The sequence below is a fragment of the Gnatocerus cornutus genome, chromosome 1, assembly GCF_029298725.1.
Source record: "Gnatocerus cornutus isolate USDA-ARS CGAHR chromosome 1, icGnaCorn1.1, whole genome shotgun sequence".
In the NCBI taxonomy this organism is placed as follows: domain Eukaryota; kingdom Metazoa; phylum Arthropoda; class Insecta; order Coleoptera; family Tenebrionidae; genus Gnatocerus; species Gnatocerus cornutus.
The window spans coordinates 36195321-36213272 of NC_142233.1; the positions used below are offsets into that span (position 1 = coordinate 36195321).

General features: G+C 33.4%; 3 protein-coding genes across 5 annotated transcripts; 2 read left to right on the forward strand and 1 right to left on the reverse strand.

The window, feature by feature from the left end:
* Window positions 1-2082: 2082 nt before the first annotated feature.
* LOC148182185 (nuclear pore membrane glycoprotein 210-like) lies at window positions 2083-2861 on the reverse strand. The gene is made up of 4 exons (XM_088029245.1): window positions 2773-2861; window positions 2463-2728; window positions 2223-2412; window positions 2083-2174 (listed from the first exon to the last, which is right to left on the reverse strand). Exons 1-3 carry the CDS (start codon window positions 2859-2861, stop codon window positions 2246-2248), a joined length of 522 nt encoding a protein of 173 aa, XP_087885371.1. The 3' UTR covers window positions 2083-2174; window positions 2223-2245.
* A 136-nt stretch (window positions 2862-2997) lies between these two features.
* Window positions 2998-4860, forward strand: LOC148182186 (tubulin beta chain). The gene is made up of 2 exons (XM_088037477.1): window positions 2998-3364; window positions 3417-4860. Exons 1-2 carry the CDS (start codon window positions 3308-3310, stop codon window positions 4704-4706), a joined length of 1347 nt encoding a protein of 448 aa, XP_087893603.1. The 5' UTR covers window positions 2998-3307; the 3' UTR covers window positions 4707-4860.
* A 1124-nt stretch (window positions 4861-5984) lies between these two features.
* LOC148182187 (chitooligosaccharidolytic beta-N-acetylglucosaminidase-like) lies at window positions 5985-17898 on the forward strand. Of its 3 annotated transcripts, none has more exons than XM_088034286.1 (6): window positions 5985-6121; window positions 11755-11815; window positions 12073-13058; window positions 13534-14019; window positions 14762-15019; window positions 17773-17898. In XM_088034286.1, the coding sequence occupies exons 2-6, from the start codon at window positions 11757-11759 to the stop codon at window positions 17880-17882; spliced, it is 1899 nt and encodes a 632-aa protein (XP_087890412.1). In that variant the 5' UTR covers window positions 5985-6121; window positions 11755-11756; the 3' UTR covers window positions 17883-17898. The 3 variants fall into 3 exon arrangements, with proteins under 3 accessions (XP_087890412.1, XP_087890422.1, XP_087890431.1); XM_088034296.1 differs by having other exon boundaries at window positions 5985-6083; XM_088034305.1 differs by lacking the exon at window positions 17773-17898 and having other exon boundaries at window positions 5986-6121; window positions 14762-15102.
* Window positions 17899-17952: the final 54 nt, after the last annotated feature.

Below are 17952 nucleotides of genomic sequence, written 5' to 3' on the forward strand. Positions count from 1 at the left end.
ATACAGTATATTACATTTTCACCCTTGTTGACACTCATAAACAAACAGTGATACTTAATTTCCGTTAAACCCACGCACCATTCGCCATCTAAAAGAATAGTTTTTGGTAACTGAGTGTAAAAATTCGCAGTTGTATTATTAGGAAAGTCTTCGGTAGAGCTGTTTGACACCAGTGATAAATAAAAATCCTTATTCTGATTCATATCGTTAACGCGTTGCCCGAAATCCACGAATTGAACTTTGTTGGAGAATTCAACTCACCATAGATTCGACCAATAAGAGACATTTATTTTTTCAAATAAACCAATCACAGCAAACTTGGGTGAATTAAAGAAGGGCGAGATTACAACCCTCTGACGGCTGGTAGAGGCAAATATGATATGGGAGATTTATCAATGAATTTTTCTCTATTTTTTGAGAGCAATGTAATTAGGGTAAATTTTTGATTTTTCACATTTTTAGAGGATGAATTAAAATGGGGCAAGTTTACAATCCTCAAAATGTGTATTCTTATAAAAAAAACAATTTGAGAATCCATCAACAAGTAAACGTATAACTAAAGCTACATAATATGTACAAAAAATTGGCATATATTTTACGTACAAACATAAATACAATTTAACACCTTACTAGCTGTTTACAAAAATCTACGGTTTCTTCGTAATTCCGGACTATTCATAGAAAACGAACTAACATCACCATAAACTGGTTCTCTAATTTTTCCACATGTACAATTATTTTTATTTGTACATAGTATAGGTGATGTGGGATCTGGGAATTAGACATAACGTAGAGTGTTAAAAAGTTGTCGGTGGGTAATTCGCTACAAAAAAGCTCTTAATAAAATATGGATGTTTTATGCTACACATACCATTCAAGAGTGATCTATTCGGATAGACGTTGACGTTAACCGCAGGTTGCATGTAACTTGAGTATGCTATAAAGAAAAAAAGAGAAAATGTTGTAAATCGACGATCATCACTTACCGTCACATGCCACACTGAAAATGATTAGCACTGAAAGAAGAATAATTAGCGCGTGTTTATAATGCTGAATCAATCTGAAGATTGGAAACGCAACAAACACATTTCATCAACGTATTTATTGGAGACTCGTACCTGTCATGAAAGAGCAGACTTTATGTCAGTATATTGAGGTAAATATTTTTAAATAATAAATTATTATGAACGCAAAAACTTAAAAATCGATAAAATTCTACTTATTTGGCGTCGCGACGCCAAACAAACCCTATTAAAAATCAAATTTTTACTTCAGATTGTGGAGCTTGATTAAACATAAAACGTATGTCAAATTGCAAATTTTTATCTTTAAAATTAAAGACGATTTTTGGGGTGGCTATAAATGACTTGTAAAAATTTTGAAGAAAGAAAAACTTTGTCAAGGACAACTGAAACGCGAGGTAATAATTTAGTGATCCACAAAAAAATAATTATTAAAAAAAATTAAAATTTTACGTAAACTTTGCGGCGAAATGTATTGTTGAAGTTTAGGTATGGTTTGGTAGTTTGTTTAATTCACAAAACTCCATCTATCAAAAAAGGTACTCAAACTAAGATAGAATTTGTTGCACAATATTATTATAAAAACTCATTTAAGGCAAATAAAACAAGCGTTGTTTTGGGGGCACTTCTAAATTAGCCGAATTTTCACTCACTTGCTGAAATCCACCGCAACTATTTCATGTTGATCACCAATTAGAATAGCCCAATACCTATGTGGTAATTGATCAATACTATGTAACTTGGTTGAACAACTGTAATAGTCGCACCAGGTAGTTTAAGTGCTGGATCATCAAGACTACTGTTGGGACTCTTTAACATAACTCTACTTTTTCCTAATGCCTTTGCAGTTACAAAATTCGATTTTTCATCATTTGTAATAATTGATTTAACTTCACATTCTAAATAGTAGTAGTAGATGAATCTGCAACGGTAACTTCTTCCATTTTTCCATTACGAATCTAAACAAAAACACTTGTTCAAATTATTCACCATAATAGAAATGCTTACATAAAATAGTTTAAAAGGTATAATAATATCCTCAACCATTAGATACACTTCTGCTGCAAGTAATAATAAATTTGGTGTCACTGCCAATCCTACTTCAACTGAGCCCACATCTTTATATTTTACGTATGAAAGCCGCACTGATACCTACAAACAAAATATTATTTTGGAATTTGTTAATGTTCAACAAACTACTTTAGCTGAGCCTTAACACATTCCTATAAAATGATTGATCCTTTCTTGTTATTGTCCTCTAGTAGTTGAATATAGTCTAGACACTCATAAGGAGAATCTTTAAATGGTAGATATCTAACAATTACTTCCTTCTTATTTCCAAGGGTAAGAATATTCCATTCAAACTCAATATTTTCAGTAAATTCATTTTCTAGAAAAATATGTTTACCAAATCTCTCCTTAATAAATTCAATGACTTACCAAAAGCACCATAAGCATTAACTTGAAAGATCTCAGAAACTTCTTCCATAAAAAGTTCTCTAGTGGTTGTTACAGTTAAAGAACGAATGACAACAACGACGTCACTTTTCAAAATCTGTCCTGTTTGCACGTCTTCTGCAAAAACCACCGCTACATTTCTAGTGCGCTCTTTGGTTATTGTAGCAACTTCAGCTTTAACTGAACATTGGCGGTCCAAGCTGTCATCAATTAGAGTCAGTTTAATAAGGTCATTCCGTGTGGTACTCCTAAAATTTGAAAAACTTAATATTTTAACAGGCAAATGTATTACCATTTATAACAACCGCCGTCATTGGCTGGCTTCCAGCACGTATTTCGAGGAAAACTCGTTAAAAAGTGGTAATAGAATCCGTGCAACATTTAATTTTGAACCGCTGACACCCAAACTAACAGCCACTGTACAAAGAACACATAAATTTTCTAACACAAACCATAATTTTCAGGAAAGTAATGGCTTGGATTCAAAACATTTTTGAGGTTATGTTTGAAAAACTTCGTAGGGGGCGTCGTTTAATGCCGGTTCTTATAAAATCCTTACCATCTCTCACACTGTAAGATCCAATTTACACAAATATTTGTTATTGTACTATTTACCTGTTACGACTATAAAAATATTTATAGAATTTAAGCGGTTTTTATTAAATTTGTCCTATCGGTAATGTCAATTCCTGTGATTTCCTACTGCGGGAAATTACAAAATTTAGAAAGGCGGCAGTTTTGAAACAATAGAGGGAGTTTCATGGTTACAAATTTGTTTACCCCAGTTTTCGGTGTTTCTTTAAAAATTTGTTTAACGTTGAAATAAAATGCGAGAAATAGTTCATATTCAAGCCGGACAATGCGGGAATCAAATAGGAGCAAAGGTGACTTTCTTAAATTTCAATCACTGCAGGTAATCGAACTTGTTTGTTTCAGTTTTGGGAAGTTATCTCAGATGAGCATGGTATTGATCCTACAGGAACCTATCATGGCGATTCCGATCTTCAGTTAGAACGGATAAATGTGTACTACAATGAAGCTACAGGAGGCAAATACGTGCCTCGAGCCATTCTTGTTGATCTCGAACCAGGAACCATGGATTCGGTGAGATCGGGACCTTTTGGACAAATTTTTCGTCCAGACAACTTTGTATTTGGTCAAAGCGGAGCCGGAAATAATTGGGCTAAAGGTCACTACACTGAAGGAGCCGAACTAGTGGATTCTGTTCTAGATGTAGTCAGAAAAGAAGCTGAAGGATGTGACTGCATGCAGGGGTTCCAGTTGACTCATTCCTTAGGAGGTGGTACAGGCTCGGGCTTAGGAACATTACTAATTTCGAAGATTCGTGAAGAGTATCCAGACAGAATAATGAACACATTTTCGGTTGTACCGTCGCCGAAAGTATCTGACACTGTGGTGGAGCCTTATAATGCCACACTTTCAGTTCATCAGCTTGTAGAGAACACTGATGAGACTTATTGCATAGATAATGAAGCTCTCTATGATATTTGTTTTAGAACATTGAAGTTAACCACTCCTACTTATGGCGATTTGAATCATTTAGTTTCCGCCACAATGTCGGGAGTTACGACTTGTTTGAGATTTCCTGGACAACTAAACTCTGACTTGAGGAAATTGGCTGTTAATATGGTACCTTTTCCACGTTTACACTTTTTTATGCCTGGATTCGCCCCTTTGACGTCGCGTGGAAGCCAACAATACAGAGCTTTGACTGTTCCTGAATTAGTGATGCAAATGTTTGATGCCAAGAATATGATGGCAGCTTGTGATCCTCGTCATGGCAGATATCTGACTGTTGCAGCTATTTTTAGAGGACGAATGTCGATGAAAGAAGTTGATGAACAAATGCTAAATATTCAAAACAAGAACAGCAGTTACTTCGTCGAGTGGATTCCAAATAATGTGAAAACTGCAGTCTGTGATATTCCACCTAGGGGATTGAAAATGTCGTCCACTTTTATTGGAAATTCGACATGTATTCAAGAGTTATTTAAAAGAATATCAGAACAGTTTACGGCTATGTTTAGAAGGAAAGCGTTTTTGCATTGGTATACTGGAGAAGGTATGGATGAAATGGAGTTTACCGAAGCTGAGAGCAACATGAATGATTTGGTCGCTGAATATCAACAATATCAAGACGCTACAGCTGAAGAGGAAGGTGAATTTGATGAAGAAGAAGAAGGGGGAGACGAAGGGGAAAATTAATTACATTTTGGAAATTTTCAAGTTCGCAAAATGAATTCATAATTTGTTAATTTTGTAATTTTGTAACTGATAGGAAATTGTTAACAAATTTTTCGAACAACATATTATACAAAATTGGAAATTTTAAAATCGTGAAATAAAGGATGTTCACTAAGAGTTTGATTCACTTGCTTTTTCTTCTGGATTTCAGCTATCTCGTCGTTCTCAGAGAGTCAACCAACCTTTTCGAGTAACTCTTCCGTCAGGTGACATGAAGCCCTGATGTAGCTATATTTTGTTTCGAGTCAACCATTGCATTAACATGGGTCCAATTCTGGTTTAGATTGATTTTATATCAATTTAATCGGGCTGCATCGAGGTTTTTTGTTTAAAATCAGAGCTTCAAGATAAGGATTTATAATTCCCATCCTGGTTCAGCGACTTATTTGTGATTTTTTCATAATAATTTTATCAGATCACATTGCTGTTTTTGGCTAAAAAACAGAGCTTCAGGATAATGGTTTACAATTTTACAATTCTTACCCTCTCGAGGGAGACGGAGCACAATCCGATTAGTAAAGGTAATGATCGATTTATATCTGATTTTTGATGGTATGTAATTTCATCGAGCTACATTGAAATTTTTTGCTAAAAGTCAGAAACTGAATATAAGGGTTTTAAAATTCCACCCTGCCAATTTTTCTGTCTCGTGGAGTCTTTTAGTTTAATCGATTCATTGTGCCATCTTCCTTTTGATGATCCTCTTCCTTCAATTAACAATTTTTGACGACATGTCTGAACTTTAGAAGTAGGTATACGATTGCGGTGTGTACTTATTGCTTTTAGCTATACGGGGTTTAACGTTCAGAAACATTTGTTCGACACATTCAACTCGTTATTAGAATAGAAGATACTCCAATATTATTCTCAAGTGCTTTGGTGTTATCTCTCGTGAAGTGAACGGAATAAAAATTGATATTTCCCAACTGACCAACTGACCAACCGAAAACAAAACAAACTCTTGTGTTAGAAATTTCCTGAAATGTCTAGTTCTTATTCTATTAATACATAGAATCAACCGCAACATCACCAATGAAAAAGATAATCAGATAAATACAGGTATCCCAGAACAATCGTACTAAATTTTAACGAAAAAATTCTTATGATTTACCTAAGACTGTGGGTATGTTTAATTCGCCAAACTGAAAAATAGATACAATTTCTAGATAACAAACAGGTATTTATCTAAACGTTTGTTGATATCGGTAAATCCGGTTTGAGGTATCTAAACGGACAGATATAAATAAACTCCGAGGAGGAACCGCGCTATCATTATTGTGGTTGGCTGTGCTCAAGTAACTTTCACAAATTGTATTTCATGTCAGTTAGTAAATTAATGTAAGTTAGTAATCATCAGCTGTTGCTCACACATTCAAGTAAGTTTCAATCGCTTTTCTATGTTTTATGTTATTATTAAAAATTAAGGCATGTTACAATTTCAAGTTGATAATAATAATGTACGGAATCCTAAAAACATCACCTAATTTCCATAAAATATTCATGGCTTAAATACATGCAATTTAGATGCAATGAAGGTTATATGCGGCAAAAGTGGGATACAAACAGTTTATTATTTTTAATATTATTGCTATACAATTACTGAGATAAATAAGTTTCTTCAAGACATGTAATAATACAGGAGGTGTCCGGAAACTCCCTCACCACCGTGAAACGGTATCATCGGACAATGCCATAGATCACCGGAAAAATGTTAAAAAAAATCCATGTCTTCAATTTTTCAAGACATGGATTGAAGAGGCAAAGTTTGATGCGAAAATTAACGATTTCTGTGCAATCATTTTACGTTCAAATGAATTTGATACCTAAAGGACATTTTGCACAAAGGCATGCTGCAAAGAAAATCGGAAAAATCTTGTAAGAAATGTCTAAAAACTGTTAACAAGGTTTTGGAATCAACAATTTCGATCATCGTTCACGTGAAACCATGGTTACATTACTCGTTCATGAGCCGACCCAAGATACATATAAGACTGGTACGTCAACTCCCTACTGTAAAAATGTGTCGTATTTTTGGGTCCAGATAAAACCTCACATAGATGGCGACACTCTAGCGAAGGACTGTCAGGTAATTGTCAATTTGTGATTTTGAGGTTAAGAAAATTTTGTACTGATCTTCATGTTGATTAAGGAGTAATTTTTCAAATAAATATGTAGGTGTATATTACCGAAGGAACTCTAAAAATAGAAACATCACTGTTTAAAGGGCCCCACAAACCTCGTTCTTGCACGACGTGTTTGAACGACGGTTTCGACGGTTGGAACGAAACGGTCGGAAAAACCGAGGTCTGTGGGCAAAAACCGCCGTGTTGACCGACAGTTTTACCCACAGACCTCGGTTTTTCCGACCGTTGAAACCGTCGTTCAAACACGTCGTCCAAGAACGAGGTTTGTGGGGCCCTTAAAAGTTTAACGTGTCCACAAATGACGCACTTCTTCATTTTTAACCTTTACACTGCTCGGCCCGGAAAAATCCACAAAATAATATTTCGCTCAAACTGCTCCGAACGGATATATTCGCATTGATTGCAATGGTCAACTGCTCAAAACAAACACAGTCACAATAGCTTTAATTTTTTTAAATACATTTTTTTTACCGTTCCCTGCTCAGAAAGTATATATCCGTCTACGACTAAAATTCATTTGAAATCTATTCCATACATTTTTTTATCCACGCAGTTTAAAAGTAGGTCCGAACTAAGGGCCAGGTAATATCACCATAATAATCAGCTCTCATCTCAATGTTACCTTGTTAATATATTGACTTTGTGGAAAATTAAAATCTCTATGAACATTTGTAAAACTAGTTAATCGGCCCAGTGCTCAAGACGTTAATAAACGCCAAGGCAAAACAGCGATCAACTGCTCGGAACGTATATTAACGCAGGAGCTGACAAACCGCGCAGAGTTACAAAAAATTTTCCAAAAAACATTGCGCAGTGAAAAGGTTAATGGTTCTTGTTTAATGTTTAAACACAAAATCACCGTACAGAGAACTGAAAAACTGTGTCTTTTATTAGTAACGGTTAGGTTACGGGTTGAGGTAACGGCTTTCAGTTTAAGATTGACAGTTAATTGACAATTGTCAGTACGATGACAGTCCTACACTATCCTAGCGACACCTAGCGAGTGTTTGACCTGGGCCCAAAATTACGACACAAAATGGCTACCGAGTTGGCGTACCAGTCTTCTATCTATCTTGAGCCGACCTAATAACTAACGCCAACAATACAACAGCAACGTTACTATGACTTTGAATACTGGAAATTATTGGGGGAACAGTTCAGCATACAGGTGTCCGGAAAGTGGCGCACCACCTTGAAAGGGGGTAATTGGGTGAACCCCTAGAGTACCAAAAAAATGTTAAAAAAAATACAGACTCTCTGTTGGCAACATTGCTGAACTGTTCCTCCAATAATTTAAATTTCTAGTATTCAAAGCCATAGTAACGTTGCTGTTGTATTGTTGGCGTTAGTCAGGTCGGTTCATGAACGAGTAATGTAACTATGGTTTCATGTGAACGATGCCACACTGATCGAGATTGTTGATTCAAAAATTTTGTTAACATTTTTCAGGCATTTCTTTCAAGATTTTTCCGATTTTTTTTGCACCATGCCTTTGCGCAAAATGTCCTTTAAATAACAAATTCATTTGAACCTAAAATTGCTCAGAAATCGTTAATTTTGACATTAAACTTTTACTCTTCAATTCGAAAAATTGAAGACATAGATTTTTTTTTAACATTTTTCCGGTGATCTATGGCATTGTCCGATGATACAGTTTTACGGTGGTGCGCGACTTTCCGGACACTCTTTATGTTGCCATTTTCCTAATTTTCTTTTGGTCCTCCTGCGAAAGCAGAGAGTCTGGATTTTTTTTAACATTTTTTTGGTACTCTGGGGACCATCCAATTACCCCTTTTAAAGGTGGTGCGCCACTTTCCGGACAGCCTGTAGTTAAGTTTTTGTATTCCAAAAGTTAAGAAAAAGTTAACTATAAAATTTTCTAATAAATAATGACTTTTTTGGTTTACTATATTGGAAAAAGACACTTTTCTTTACGATTTACAATAAACAAATTAAGTCTAAAAAAAACTTGTTAAATATGTGTTAAAATCATTCTAGTTATTGATTAATACTATATACTTAATACTTTAGTTACCATGTTAAGTGGCGCAGTTCCAATGACTACTCGTTACGAATCCATTTTCAAACATTAACCTAGCCTAAAAATGGTGTTCAAAAATTCTTTTTCAATTTTATGCTTATTTTCAAAATCATATATTTTGCAATTTTATGGTGCATAAAAATATGAGCAATGCAAACAGTGAATCTAAAAGCAACTCAAAAATATTAAGACTCCAAACGGATTACAGAATTACATTCAAAAACACAAAACTTGTAAAAACCTAATCGCACATTTATTGGTGAAAAATTTACCATTAAAATTAATAAATGCGAGCGTTCTGGAGAATACTTCTCCTTTATCTTCAAGTATATACCTAAAACTTTTTATCAGGTTATCACACTAGGTAACAGTCAACAATGTTTTAAGTATCAGAAACAAACAATTTTTCTAATTGATATTAATCTTGTTAGTATCCTGAAGAATCCTTTTGCTTTGTAAACAAGTATTTATTTTATCGGCTAAACCTTTTTCAATGTTATTTTTTAAAATGCTTATCTACAAATCACTTTATTGTGCTGTAAAACAACAATACAAAATTACTTTTAGGTTGGGTGAAGGTGAAATATTTATTTAGAGATACTCATAAAATAAAGTCGGTGTATAGGGTACGACCAATTACGAGGTAATTTAATGTTTTTAGTGCATTTAGGCACCGTCGCATTATTATAGACGTAAATATGATCTACTGATGACACATCATAAAAGCAACCGGCATGTTGAAACATCAAGGAAATAAATTTCTCGAACTAATAACATGAAAGTTATGAGGTCATCATAAAATAGACTTCTCAAAATTTCAAAAATTACTTCTACAGATTTATTACTCCTACAATTTATAAAAATGATAATAATGAAAATACATGTTTACTAGGGTATACAAAATGGCTTGTCCTACAAAAGGTCAGGTGGTTTTTTATTTCTGAAAATGTTTTAGACTTTGGGGCTCTAATTAAAAATCCAAGTATTCAACTTTGACGGGGACTTCCACTAGGAAGTATCAAAAGTTAGTTTTTTGAAATATTCTTTTTTCTTCTCCTGTTATAGTAATCTATGAATTACAAACGGTTGTCCTTCAAAGTAAATCCATAGTCACATACTGCAATGTAGTGACTAATGACCAGTGGGTTATACATATACACATATTATAAATTATAATAATTACATAATAGTGCAGAGGAATAGCAGTTGTTGTGGATGTCATAAAAATTTGTCGAAATTGACATTTGCAATGTATATTGCAAGCTTCACCCCCCGAAATTGCGACACAAGCAATTAGTGCAACTGATGATCTTGAGTTGTACCACCCAACTCATCGAAAGACTTCTACTCAAACGACAGTTAACATACCTACATTAGACATAGAATTCAATATGAAATAGTGCAAAACTTCAATAAAACATTTAAATTACATATTATTTTGCAATTTCTTTAAAGCCACGTTAAATATTTTTCTCTTATGAGAAATACATTTAAAATTCAGGGGTTTTCAGACTTAATCTGAAGACTAATGGCACCGTTTTTAAGGTTTCATGATATCAAATGCTGTAGGTTTATAGATCACGTTTAGTATTTAACATTGGACAATCTTTTGATATAACAATTTTATTAGGTAGCAATTTAAATTTCAAAATCTATTTTTGCTCTGATGAACGTGTAAAACTTAAGGAAAACCACAGCCTGAAACTTACTAAAGGAAGTGTGGATGTCTAAACATAATTTGCATGAAAATGTTGAATGTATATGGGAGTACTCGTCTATTTTTGTTAAAATATCAAACCAATTATTTACAAACGCGTACTTACGCTTAATTTCTGTAGTCTTTTCTCATCATCCATATTAGTTAACCCTTGTAAATTCTTCTCAATATAAGCTCGAAATTAACTGAATTTGATATTGAAGTTCTTGCTAACAATAGAAGCAATTTTTATTTCTTCATCCTACAGTGTCGCTCTAGTGCTATGCATCGTCTTGAAACTACCAAGTTTAATTAATTCGTATATGTAGTGTTTGGTGAGTTAAATGAAATAAGCATAAACAAATAAACACAATTTAAAAAAAAATGAAAAAAATCGAGAACCGAGTTTTTTCGGAATTGGCCTACACTTTTAAATCCTGCAGCTCTATATCTATTGGGTAAATTCGAAAAAATATTCTAGACGAAAGTTGTAGGTAAATGTTTTCTGAACAAAATTGAATAGATGCAACCCTTTTTGGTGAAGAACATTTACAAGAAATAACTGGAATTTTTTTAATCAAGATAAAACTACTCGACCTTTTGTACGGCAAAACTATCACGCTTCTAATTGGCGCAAAAACTAAGTATTATTAGATGGAGTTATACCAAAGTTACAAAAATCCGAAAATAGTGTGTTTGTATTGTATAGTTTAATCAACTTATGCTTTTAGGATGTTGTACTGCTATAACTTACAATTTTAAAAAATTATAAATAAATAGTTGACAACATTTTTTCAAATTATAAAGGAATTTCAACTAGTCTCAAAGGTGGACTTTGCCTTAATTATCACTGCTAATATTCTTAAAAATTTATACATACTTCAAAGGTGGATTGATTTATATATTTTTTATTAATTACTACCAAACAAAATGATACAAGATAATAGAGTCATTATGCCTAGATAAATCATCTTCATCGACTCATATTTTATTTACTACCACTGATTTTGTTTGAATTCGTGCGAATATTTAAAACGAGTTCAATCTGCAAGTTCTCACTAAAGCAGCTCGAAATCTTGTTCAACTAGATATACCAATAAGGTCATTAACACTATGTTTATTTTTTAGATATGATGATACGTTTAATAGGCACATGTCTGGTCTTCACTTTGTTTCTACGAACTGGCAGGTAATTTAATGCATTTATAATTACATAATTTACGTAAGTATGTACGGATCAAATGTTGTGGATAAACTTTATGTTAACATGGTAGTGTAAATCTAGTAAAACCCATTTTTTTAATCGCAAATTATACCTATTTTAGTTAATTATACCTATCAATAGTTATTTTTAACACACAATAATTACCAAAGACCATTAATAATAATGCATTTTTATATTCTTATAACTTTTAAATACAATTTTACATCATAACTTTTTTTCAGTGGACTTAACGGCGTTTGGCGATACGAATGTAAAAATGGTTTCTGCCAAAAAACACCAATCACTCCAGAAACTGAAGAAACTGCTATGAGTTTACCAGCATGTCGTTTATTATGTTCTGATGCTGCAGCTATATGGCCCAAACCAACAGGCGAAATTCATATTGGAGATAACTTAGTTAAAGTAAATCCCAACAGCATAAACGCCTTAGGTCTTAACTTCGAAGCAGCCTCTCATTCAATCATGAATGCAGCTATGAAACGCTTTAAACAACAATTAGAAACTCAAAAACTTCAAAGAGCTAAACTAACTGATGGAGGCAAAACTTTAGAAATAAAATACATCTTGGCGCAACCTGATGTAACTGTCTTAGATTTAACCACAGAAGAAGGTTATGCCTTGACAGTGAACGAAACCTCAGACGGTCGTCTCAACGCTGTTATTGTTGCCGACAATATTTTCGGTGGACGGAATGGACTTGAAACCCTAAATCAGCTCATTGTCTACGACGATTTAAGAGACGAATATGTAATGCCTAATGATGTGAGCATTACAGATAAACCAGCTTATGCTTGGCGATCTATAGGTCTCGATACTGCAAGAAACTTTGTAACTGTAGAGACCATTAAACGTACCTTGGACGCTATGGGAGCTTCGAAATTAAATACTTTCCATTGGCATATAACTGACAGCCATAGTTTTCCCTTCACATCTGAAAGTTTTCCCGAGTTAACCAAATACGGTGCTTACACGCCCTTGAAAGTCTACACTCCAGAAGATGTGGCTGATGTTGTAAAGTTCGGATTGGAACGTGGAGTTAGAGTTGTGCCAGAATTCGATGCTCCTGCACATGTTGGTGAAGGATGGCAGAATAGCCTGGCAGAGTATGTAGTCTGTTTTAATGCAAAACCATGGCAGTCGTACTGTGTCGAACCTCCATGTGGACAATTCGATCCTACAAAGGAGAAACTGTATGATGTCATAGAAGGTGGGTACCACACATTTATGCTCCTTTCACACACTAAATTTAATTTATTTTTTATACCCCTATAGATCGTAATAAATATAATGTAATCAGTTATCATTAATATACAGGTGTCCCAGAACTCATAACCCAGAAAGCAAGGAAAGGTGACGGCTGCAAATTCAAAAACCAAAATTGTCAAAGTTTAATAATATTGAATTTGGACGAAAAACTGAGAGTCAATCCCGAAAGCTTTTTCATAGGTAGAATGGCGGTAGAAAGGCCATTTCAATTTCCTAGGCAACAGTACTCTCTTAACTTGATTATCTTCTGCCTTAAACATTTTTCATTTTGAAATTTTGGTTTCTTATGGCTGTCTACATATGTGCCTGTTTTTTCTGGGTCACGAGTTCTGGTGCACCCTGTATTTACTTCTCGTAATACATACATAATACAGGTACTCATTACATGCTTTGTTACTAAAAATTTATGTCTGCAGGTATATACGGCGATATGCTCAAACAATTCAAACCCACGGTCTTCCACATGGGCGGTGACGAAGTCCATTTTGGTTGTTGGAACAGCACAACTAGTATCGTTGAATGGATGCAATCTGAAAAAGGATGGGGTAGTTCCGAAGAAGACTTCGTCAAACTTTGGGATTTGTTCCAAAATGAGTCTCTTACTAGATTGTATAAACAAGCTGGCAAACAAATTCCTGCCATTATGTGGACTAGCACACTGACTAAGCCCGAGTTTTTACATTATCTTCCAAAAGATCAATATATCATCCAGATATGGACGGAAGCCAACGACTCCCAAGTGATCAACCTACTGGATAAGGGTTACAGAGTTATTCTAAGCAACTACGACGCTTTATATTTGGACTGTGGGTTCAGTGGTTGGGTAACAGATGGAAATAACTGGTGTTCACCTTATAAAGGCTGGCAGCTAATTTACGAAAACAAACCGGCTAAACTTGCAGGTTTGTTTCTACCTACATACATACATATTTCGGTACCTCAAAACCACATAAGAGGTTATCTCCATAAATCGTAATTTTGAGAAAATCAACAAAACAGGTATTCTAAAAAATTACCGTGCTGTTATTAATTTTTTTTCAAATATGCAATTTAAGAGCGAATGCGAGTTATTGATGATTATTTATTTCAGATCGTACGTAATAGTCGTAACTTTTGATCCAAAAATATTTTTTTGGACATATTTTTACACTTGGTTCCTTATGCTTCGAAGAAAAATTGGATTATGCGAACCTAAGTCCCACTGTTAATTTTTATTGTAAGTTTCTGTTACTAAGTGGGACTTAGGTCCAGATAATATTATTTTTCTTAAGTGTAAAAATATGCCCAAAAATATTTTTGGATCAAAGGTTATGACTATTACGCCCGATTTGAAATAAATATCAATAACTCGCAATTCGCTCTTAAATTGCATATTTGAAAAGAGATTAATAACAGCACGGTGATTTTTTAGAATACCTGTTTTGTTGATTTTCTCGAATCTATGATTTATGGAGATAAACCCTTATGCTTCTGAGGTACTGAACTAATTTTTCACAAAAATTGGAGATAGACCCTTATGCTTCTGAGGTACCGGTTTAAAAGATAAAAAAAACAATGTCTCTCAGAATCTGCCAAAATTTTCAAATTTTAGTTTTAAAATTGTTCGTTAATTTGATTAAAAATTTAAATCACTTCATTCTTTAGGTGACAAAAAGAACCTAGTGCTTGGCGCTGAAGCACCTTTATGGACCGAACAAGTCGACTCTGCTGCTGTTGACTCTCGTATTTGGCCAAGAGCTGCTGCTTTGGCGGAAGTCCTTTGGACTGAACCTACAACTTCTTGGAGAAAAGCCGAATCGCGTTTCATAGTTCAAAGAGAAAGATTAATAAATTTGGGTGTTAACGCTGACGCAATTGTGCCTGAATGGTGTAGACAATTCGAAGAAAGTTGTCCAATAGACGGTGAGTTTAATGCTTATTAATTTGTTGAAAATAAAATTAAAAAAAAATGTTTTGTAATGCGACAAATAAATGAATTTAATTTATGCTCTCGTTTAACTGTAACTAACTGTAATTCATCAATCTAATAGTTACACCTATCCTTTCACTAACGAACTTGTGCAAAATATATGCAAAAACTCGATATAGGTGGTTGTATGATTAGCCTTGATGGTAAGTAAATTATTTATTGTCTCCCGCCTATAACACTGGGCAACAGTACGTTTTTTCCAAAGATGTAAAAGGCGTTTCTGGATATACAGGGCGTTCTAATTACAGAACAGTAATTAGTTTTTCAAGATCAGCTCTAGTTTTTGAAAAAATAGCTACGTTGATGTCGAATTGCAGCCTAAACAAGCTGTAAAAAATGTATTTCAGAATATTTTAAGAAAATGTCCTCATATTCTTTCAAAATCGATGTTACTTTAGCAACCATACCACTAAATGTTAGAGCAACATCGCAAGAACTAAAGAAACATGTAAAATTGCATGATTTAAGACTAAAAACCGAAGCCATATCGATAAAAATCATAAATCTAAACCAACATTGATTAAATTGTACAACCAGGTTTCTAATTTTCCATTTTTTGTTGCTAAGATCGCTCTTTCAAAATTTGGCAAAATAATTAAAAATCAAAAAAACTAGAGCTGATATGATAAATCTATTTACAGATTCTTACACAATAAAGTCTAAATTACAAAGAACCGTTGAGACTTCTTCAAAAAAAAAAAGGAAAGTTAAATTTTGTTGTCAACGCTTTCATAAAAAATATTCATATAGTAACATGCCCAGGTTAAGCAAATTTGAGGCCCAAAACTCAATTCCGATATATGGCCCAGTGCATTAAAACATGTCTGCTATTTCTTGTTGATTTAATAATTTAAAAAAAAACTGCTCTGGGTCATAAATGTAATAAAAAACTCTTAATACATTTTTTAACAGAATCGCAATTTTATCGGAGTATGACCAAGGTATATGCTAAAAGTTTGTCGAAACTATTTCCAAAAACTTTTGGAATCAGGGTGATTCACATAACTTTAAGACCTTGAAGAACTTTAAATGTAACCCAATATACAGGGTCCGGCAACACTTGTGTCCACCCCCAAAATCATCTTTAATTTTAAAGATACATTTTCAAAATTTGCATACGCTCACAGTTAACAAAGCTCTAGAAGCTGACGCAAAAATTTGTTTTTTATCACTGATAGTTTTGGCGTCGCGACGCCTTAAAAATGTAATTTTTAGGTAATTGTGAGGGTTTGTAATATCAACCCCTAACTTAATTTTTTTTAATATAAATATGTTTAAAATATCTCAATTGTTATTTTAGATTCGATGCAAATTGTCTTCAAAATTTGAGAAAAAAAAGCTGTTTTATCAAGTTAGTTTCCAATTTCATTACGTCAAAATTGGGAACTACGTTTACACCCATCTGTCAACATCTTGTGTCACAAATTACACGTATTTTTTGGTTCGCTTTAGATTGTAACAAAAGTCTTACTTGGTGAAATTGTCGCTTTGTCGATGTTAATTAACGATTTCTGATGTTCATAAAGTGCAACCTGCCCGTGTTAATCAAAATTAACTTGTATCAGAGTGAATGAAGTGACTTGTGAAATTTTGCTGTAAACGTAGTTTGCCGATGCTCTGCCATAATTTTGAAAACTAACTTGATAAAACAACGTTTTTTTCGCAAATTTTAAACACAATTTGCATTCGATTTAAAATAAAAACTCAGGTATTTGTATTACAGTTATGTTGAAAAAAAATTGAATTCGCGAATATTTCTGCAAAAACTCAAAAATCGCTAAAAATTATACTTCTTAGGCGTCGCGACGCCAACCAAACCGTGATAAAAAACAAATTGTTGCGTCAGCTTCTAGAGCTTTGTCAACTATGAGCGTATACCAATTTTCAAAATTGTAACTTTAAAATTAAAGACGATTTTGGGGGTGGACACAAGTGTTGCCGGACCCTGTACAATATTTATGTGGAACCTAAAATTTTTATTTGCACTTATCTAAATTTCTATATCCCTGAAATTAATGCCAATTTCTAAGTAGTTTTTTGTATTAAAATGTAATAAATTGGTGAGAATGTTTATGCTGCATTTGTGTTGTAGTGTGGTAGATCTGTCCACATTTTTTAGCTAAAGTTATAAAATGAAATTGTCAATGTTGATGGAACCAAACTACACAAAAAATCCAAGGTCGTAAAGTTACGATTAAAGATTATTAATAATTTTGACAGAAATATAAATTTCATAATTATTGTGATCAATTCAATGTAAACAGATTTTGAAAATATACACCTTCATAATTTTAAATTTTTTTTTATACAAAATGAAGAATTTATATCACAAAATTTAAATATTCAAAAGTAAAAGCTCCAACAAAGATTCTTATATTGCTGCGAATATTAGGGTTTGTTGCAGATTTTGGAGTTTACATTTAAGCGCTTCAAGTTTTTACGTGCTAAAGGAAGAGTGCCGATTATTAAGTTACAAGTATTCTGAAACTAATTTAAGTTGCCGATTATTTCCACAAAAATAGTCGGCAACTTAAATTAGTTTCAGTATACTTGTAACTTAATTCTTCTTATGAAGGTTAATTTTGATTAAAGGTCATTTCACATTGAACAAAAGGCATGACCAAAAATTCTATGACCGCAGGTGTAACACAAACAGCAAGACACTTTATAGATTAATTTGTTTTAGGTTTCCATAATCCTGACGACTCAACAACTGGTGGTGTAACATCAAAGTCAATTAATTTAATTTTTATATTTGTTAATATTATAATGTACCTAAATCTGAATTTTAAATAAATTGTTATACACAATATGTACTATGAAATCTCATCAGAACAAATTTATTGATATTATGTTTCAAAATTAA

What these genes read in the sequence shown, in the direction of transcription:
- LOC148182185 (XM_088029245.1), bottom strand. Translation starts at nt 2,861, where the DNA reads ATGTTGCACGGATTCTATTACCACTTTTTAACGAGTTTTCCTCGAAAT. An exon ending in GACGGCGGTTGTTATAAATG is followed by an intron (nt 2,729 to 2,772) that starts GTAATACATTTG and finishes TTCAAATTTTAG; the next exon opens with GAGTACCACACGGAATGACC. An exon ending in TAATGCTTATGGTGCTTTTG is followed by an intron (nt 2,413 to 2,462) that starts GTAAGTCATTGA and finishes ATATTTTTCTAG; the next exon opens with AAAATGAATTTACTGAAAAT.
- LOC148182186 (XM_088037477.1), top strand. Translation starts at nt 3,308, where the DNA reads ATGCGAGAAATAGTTCATATTCAAGCCGGACAATGCGGGAATCAAATA. An exon ending in GGAATCAAATAGGAGCAAAG is followed by an intron (nt 3,365 to 3,416) that starts GTGACTTTCTTA and finishes TGTTTGTTTCAG; the next exon opens with TTTTGGGAAGTTATCTCAGA.
- LOC148182187 (XM_088034286.1), top strand. Translation starts at nt 11,757, where the DNA reads ATGATGATACGTTTAATAGGCACATGTCTGGTCTTCACTTTGTTTCTA. An exon ending in TTGTTTCTACGAACTGGCAG is followed by an intron (nt 11,816 to 12,072) that starts GTAATTTAATGC and finishes ACTTTTTTTCAG; the next exon opens with TGGACTTAACGGCGTTTGGC. An exon ending in ACTGTATGATGTCATAGAAG is followed by an intron (nt 13,059 to 13,533) that starts GTGGGTACCACA and finishes TTATGTCTGCAG; the next exon opens with GTATATACGGCGATATGCTC.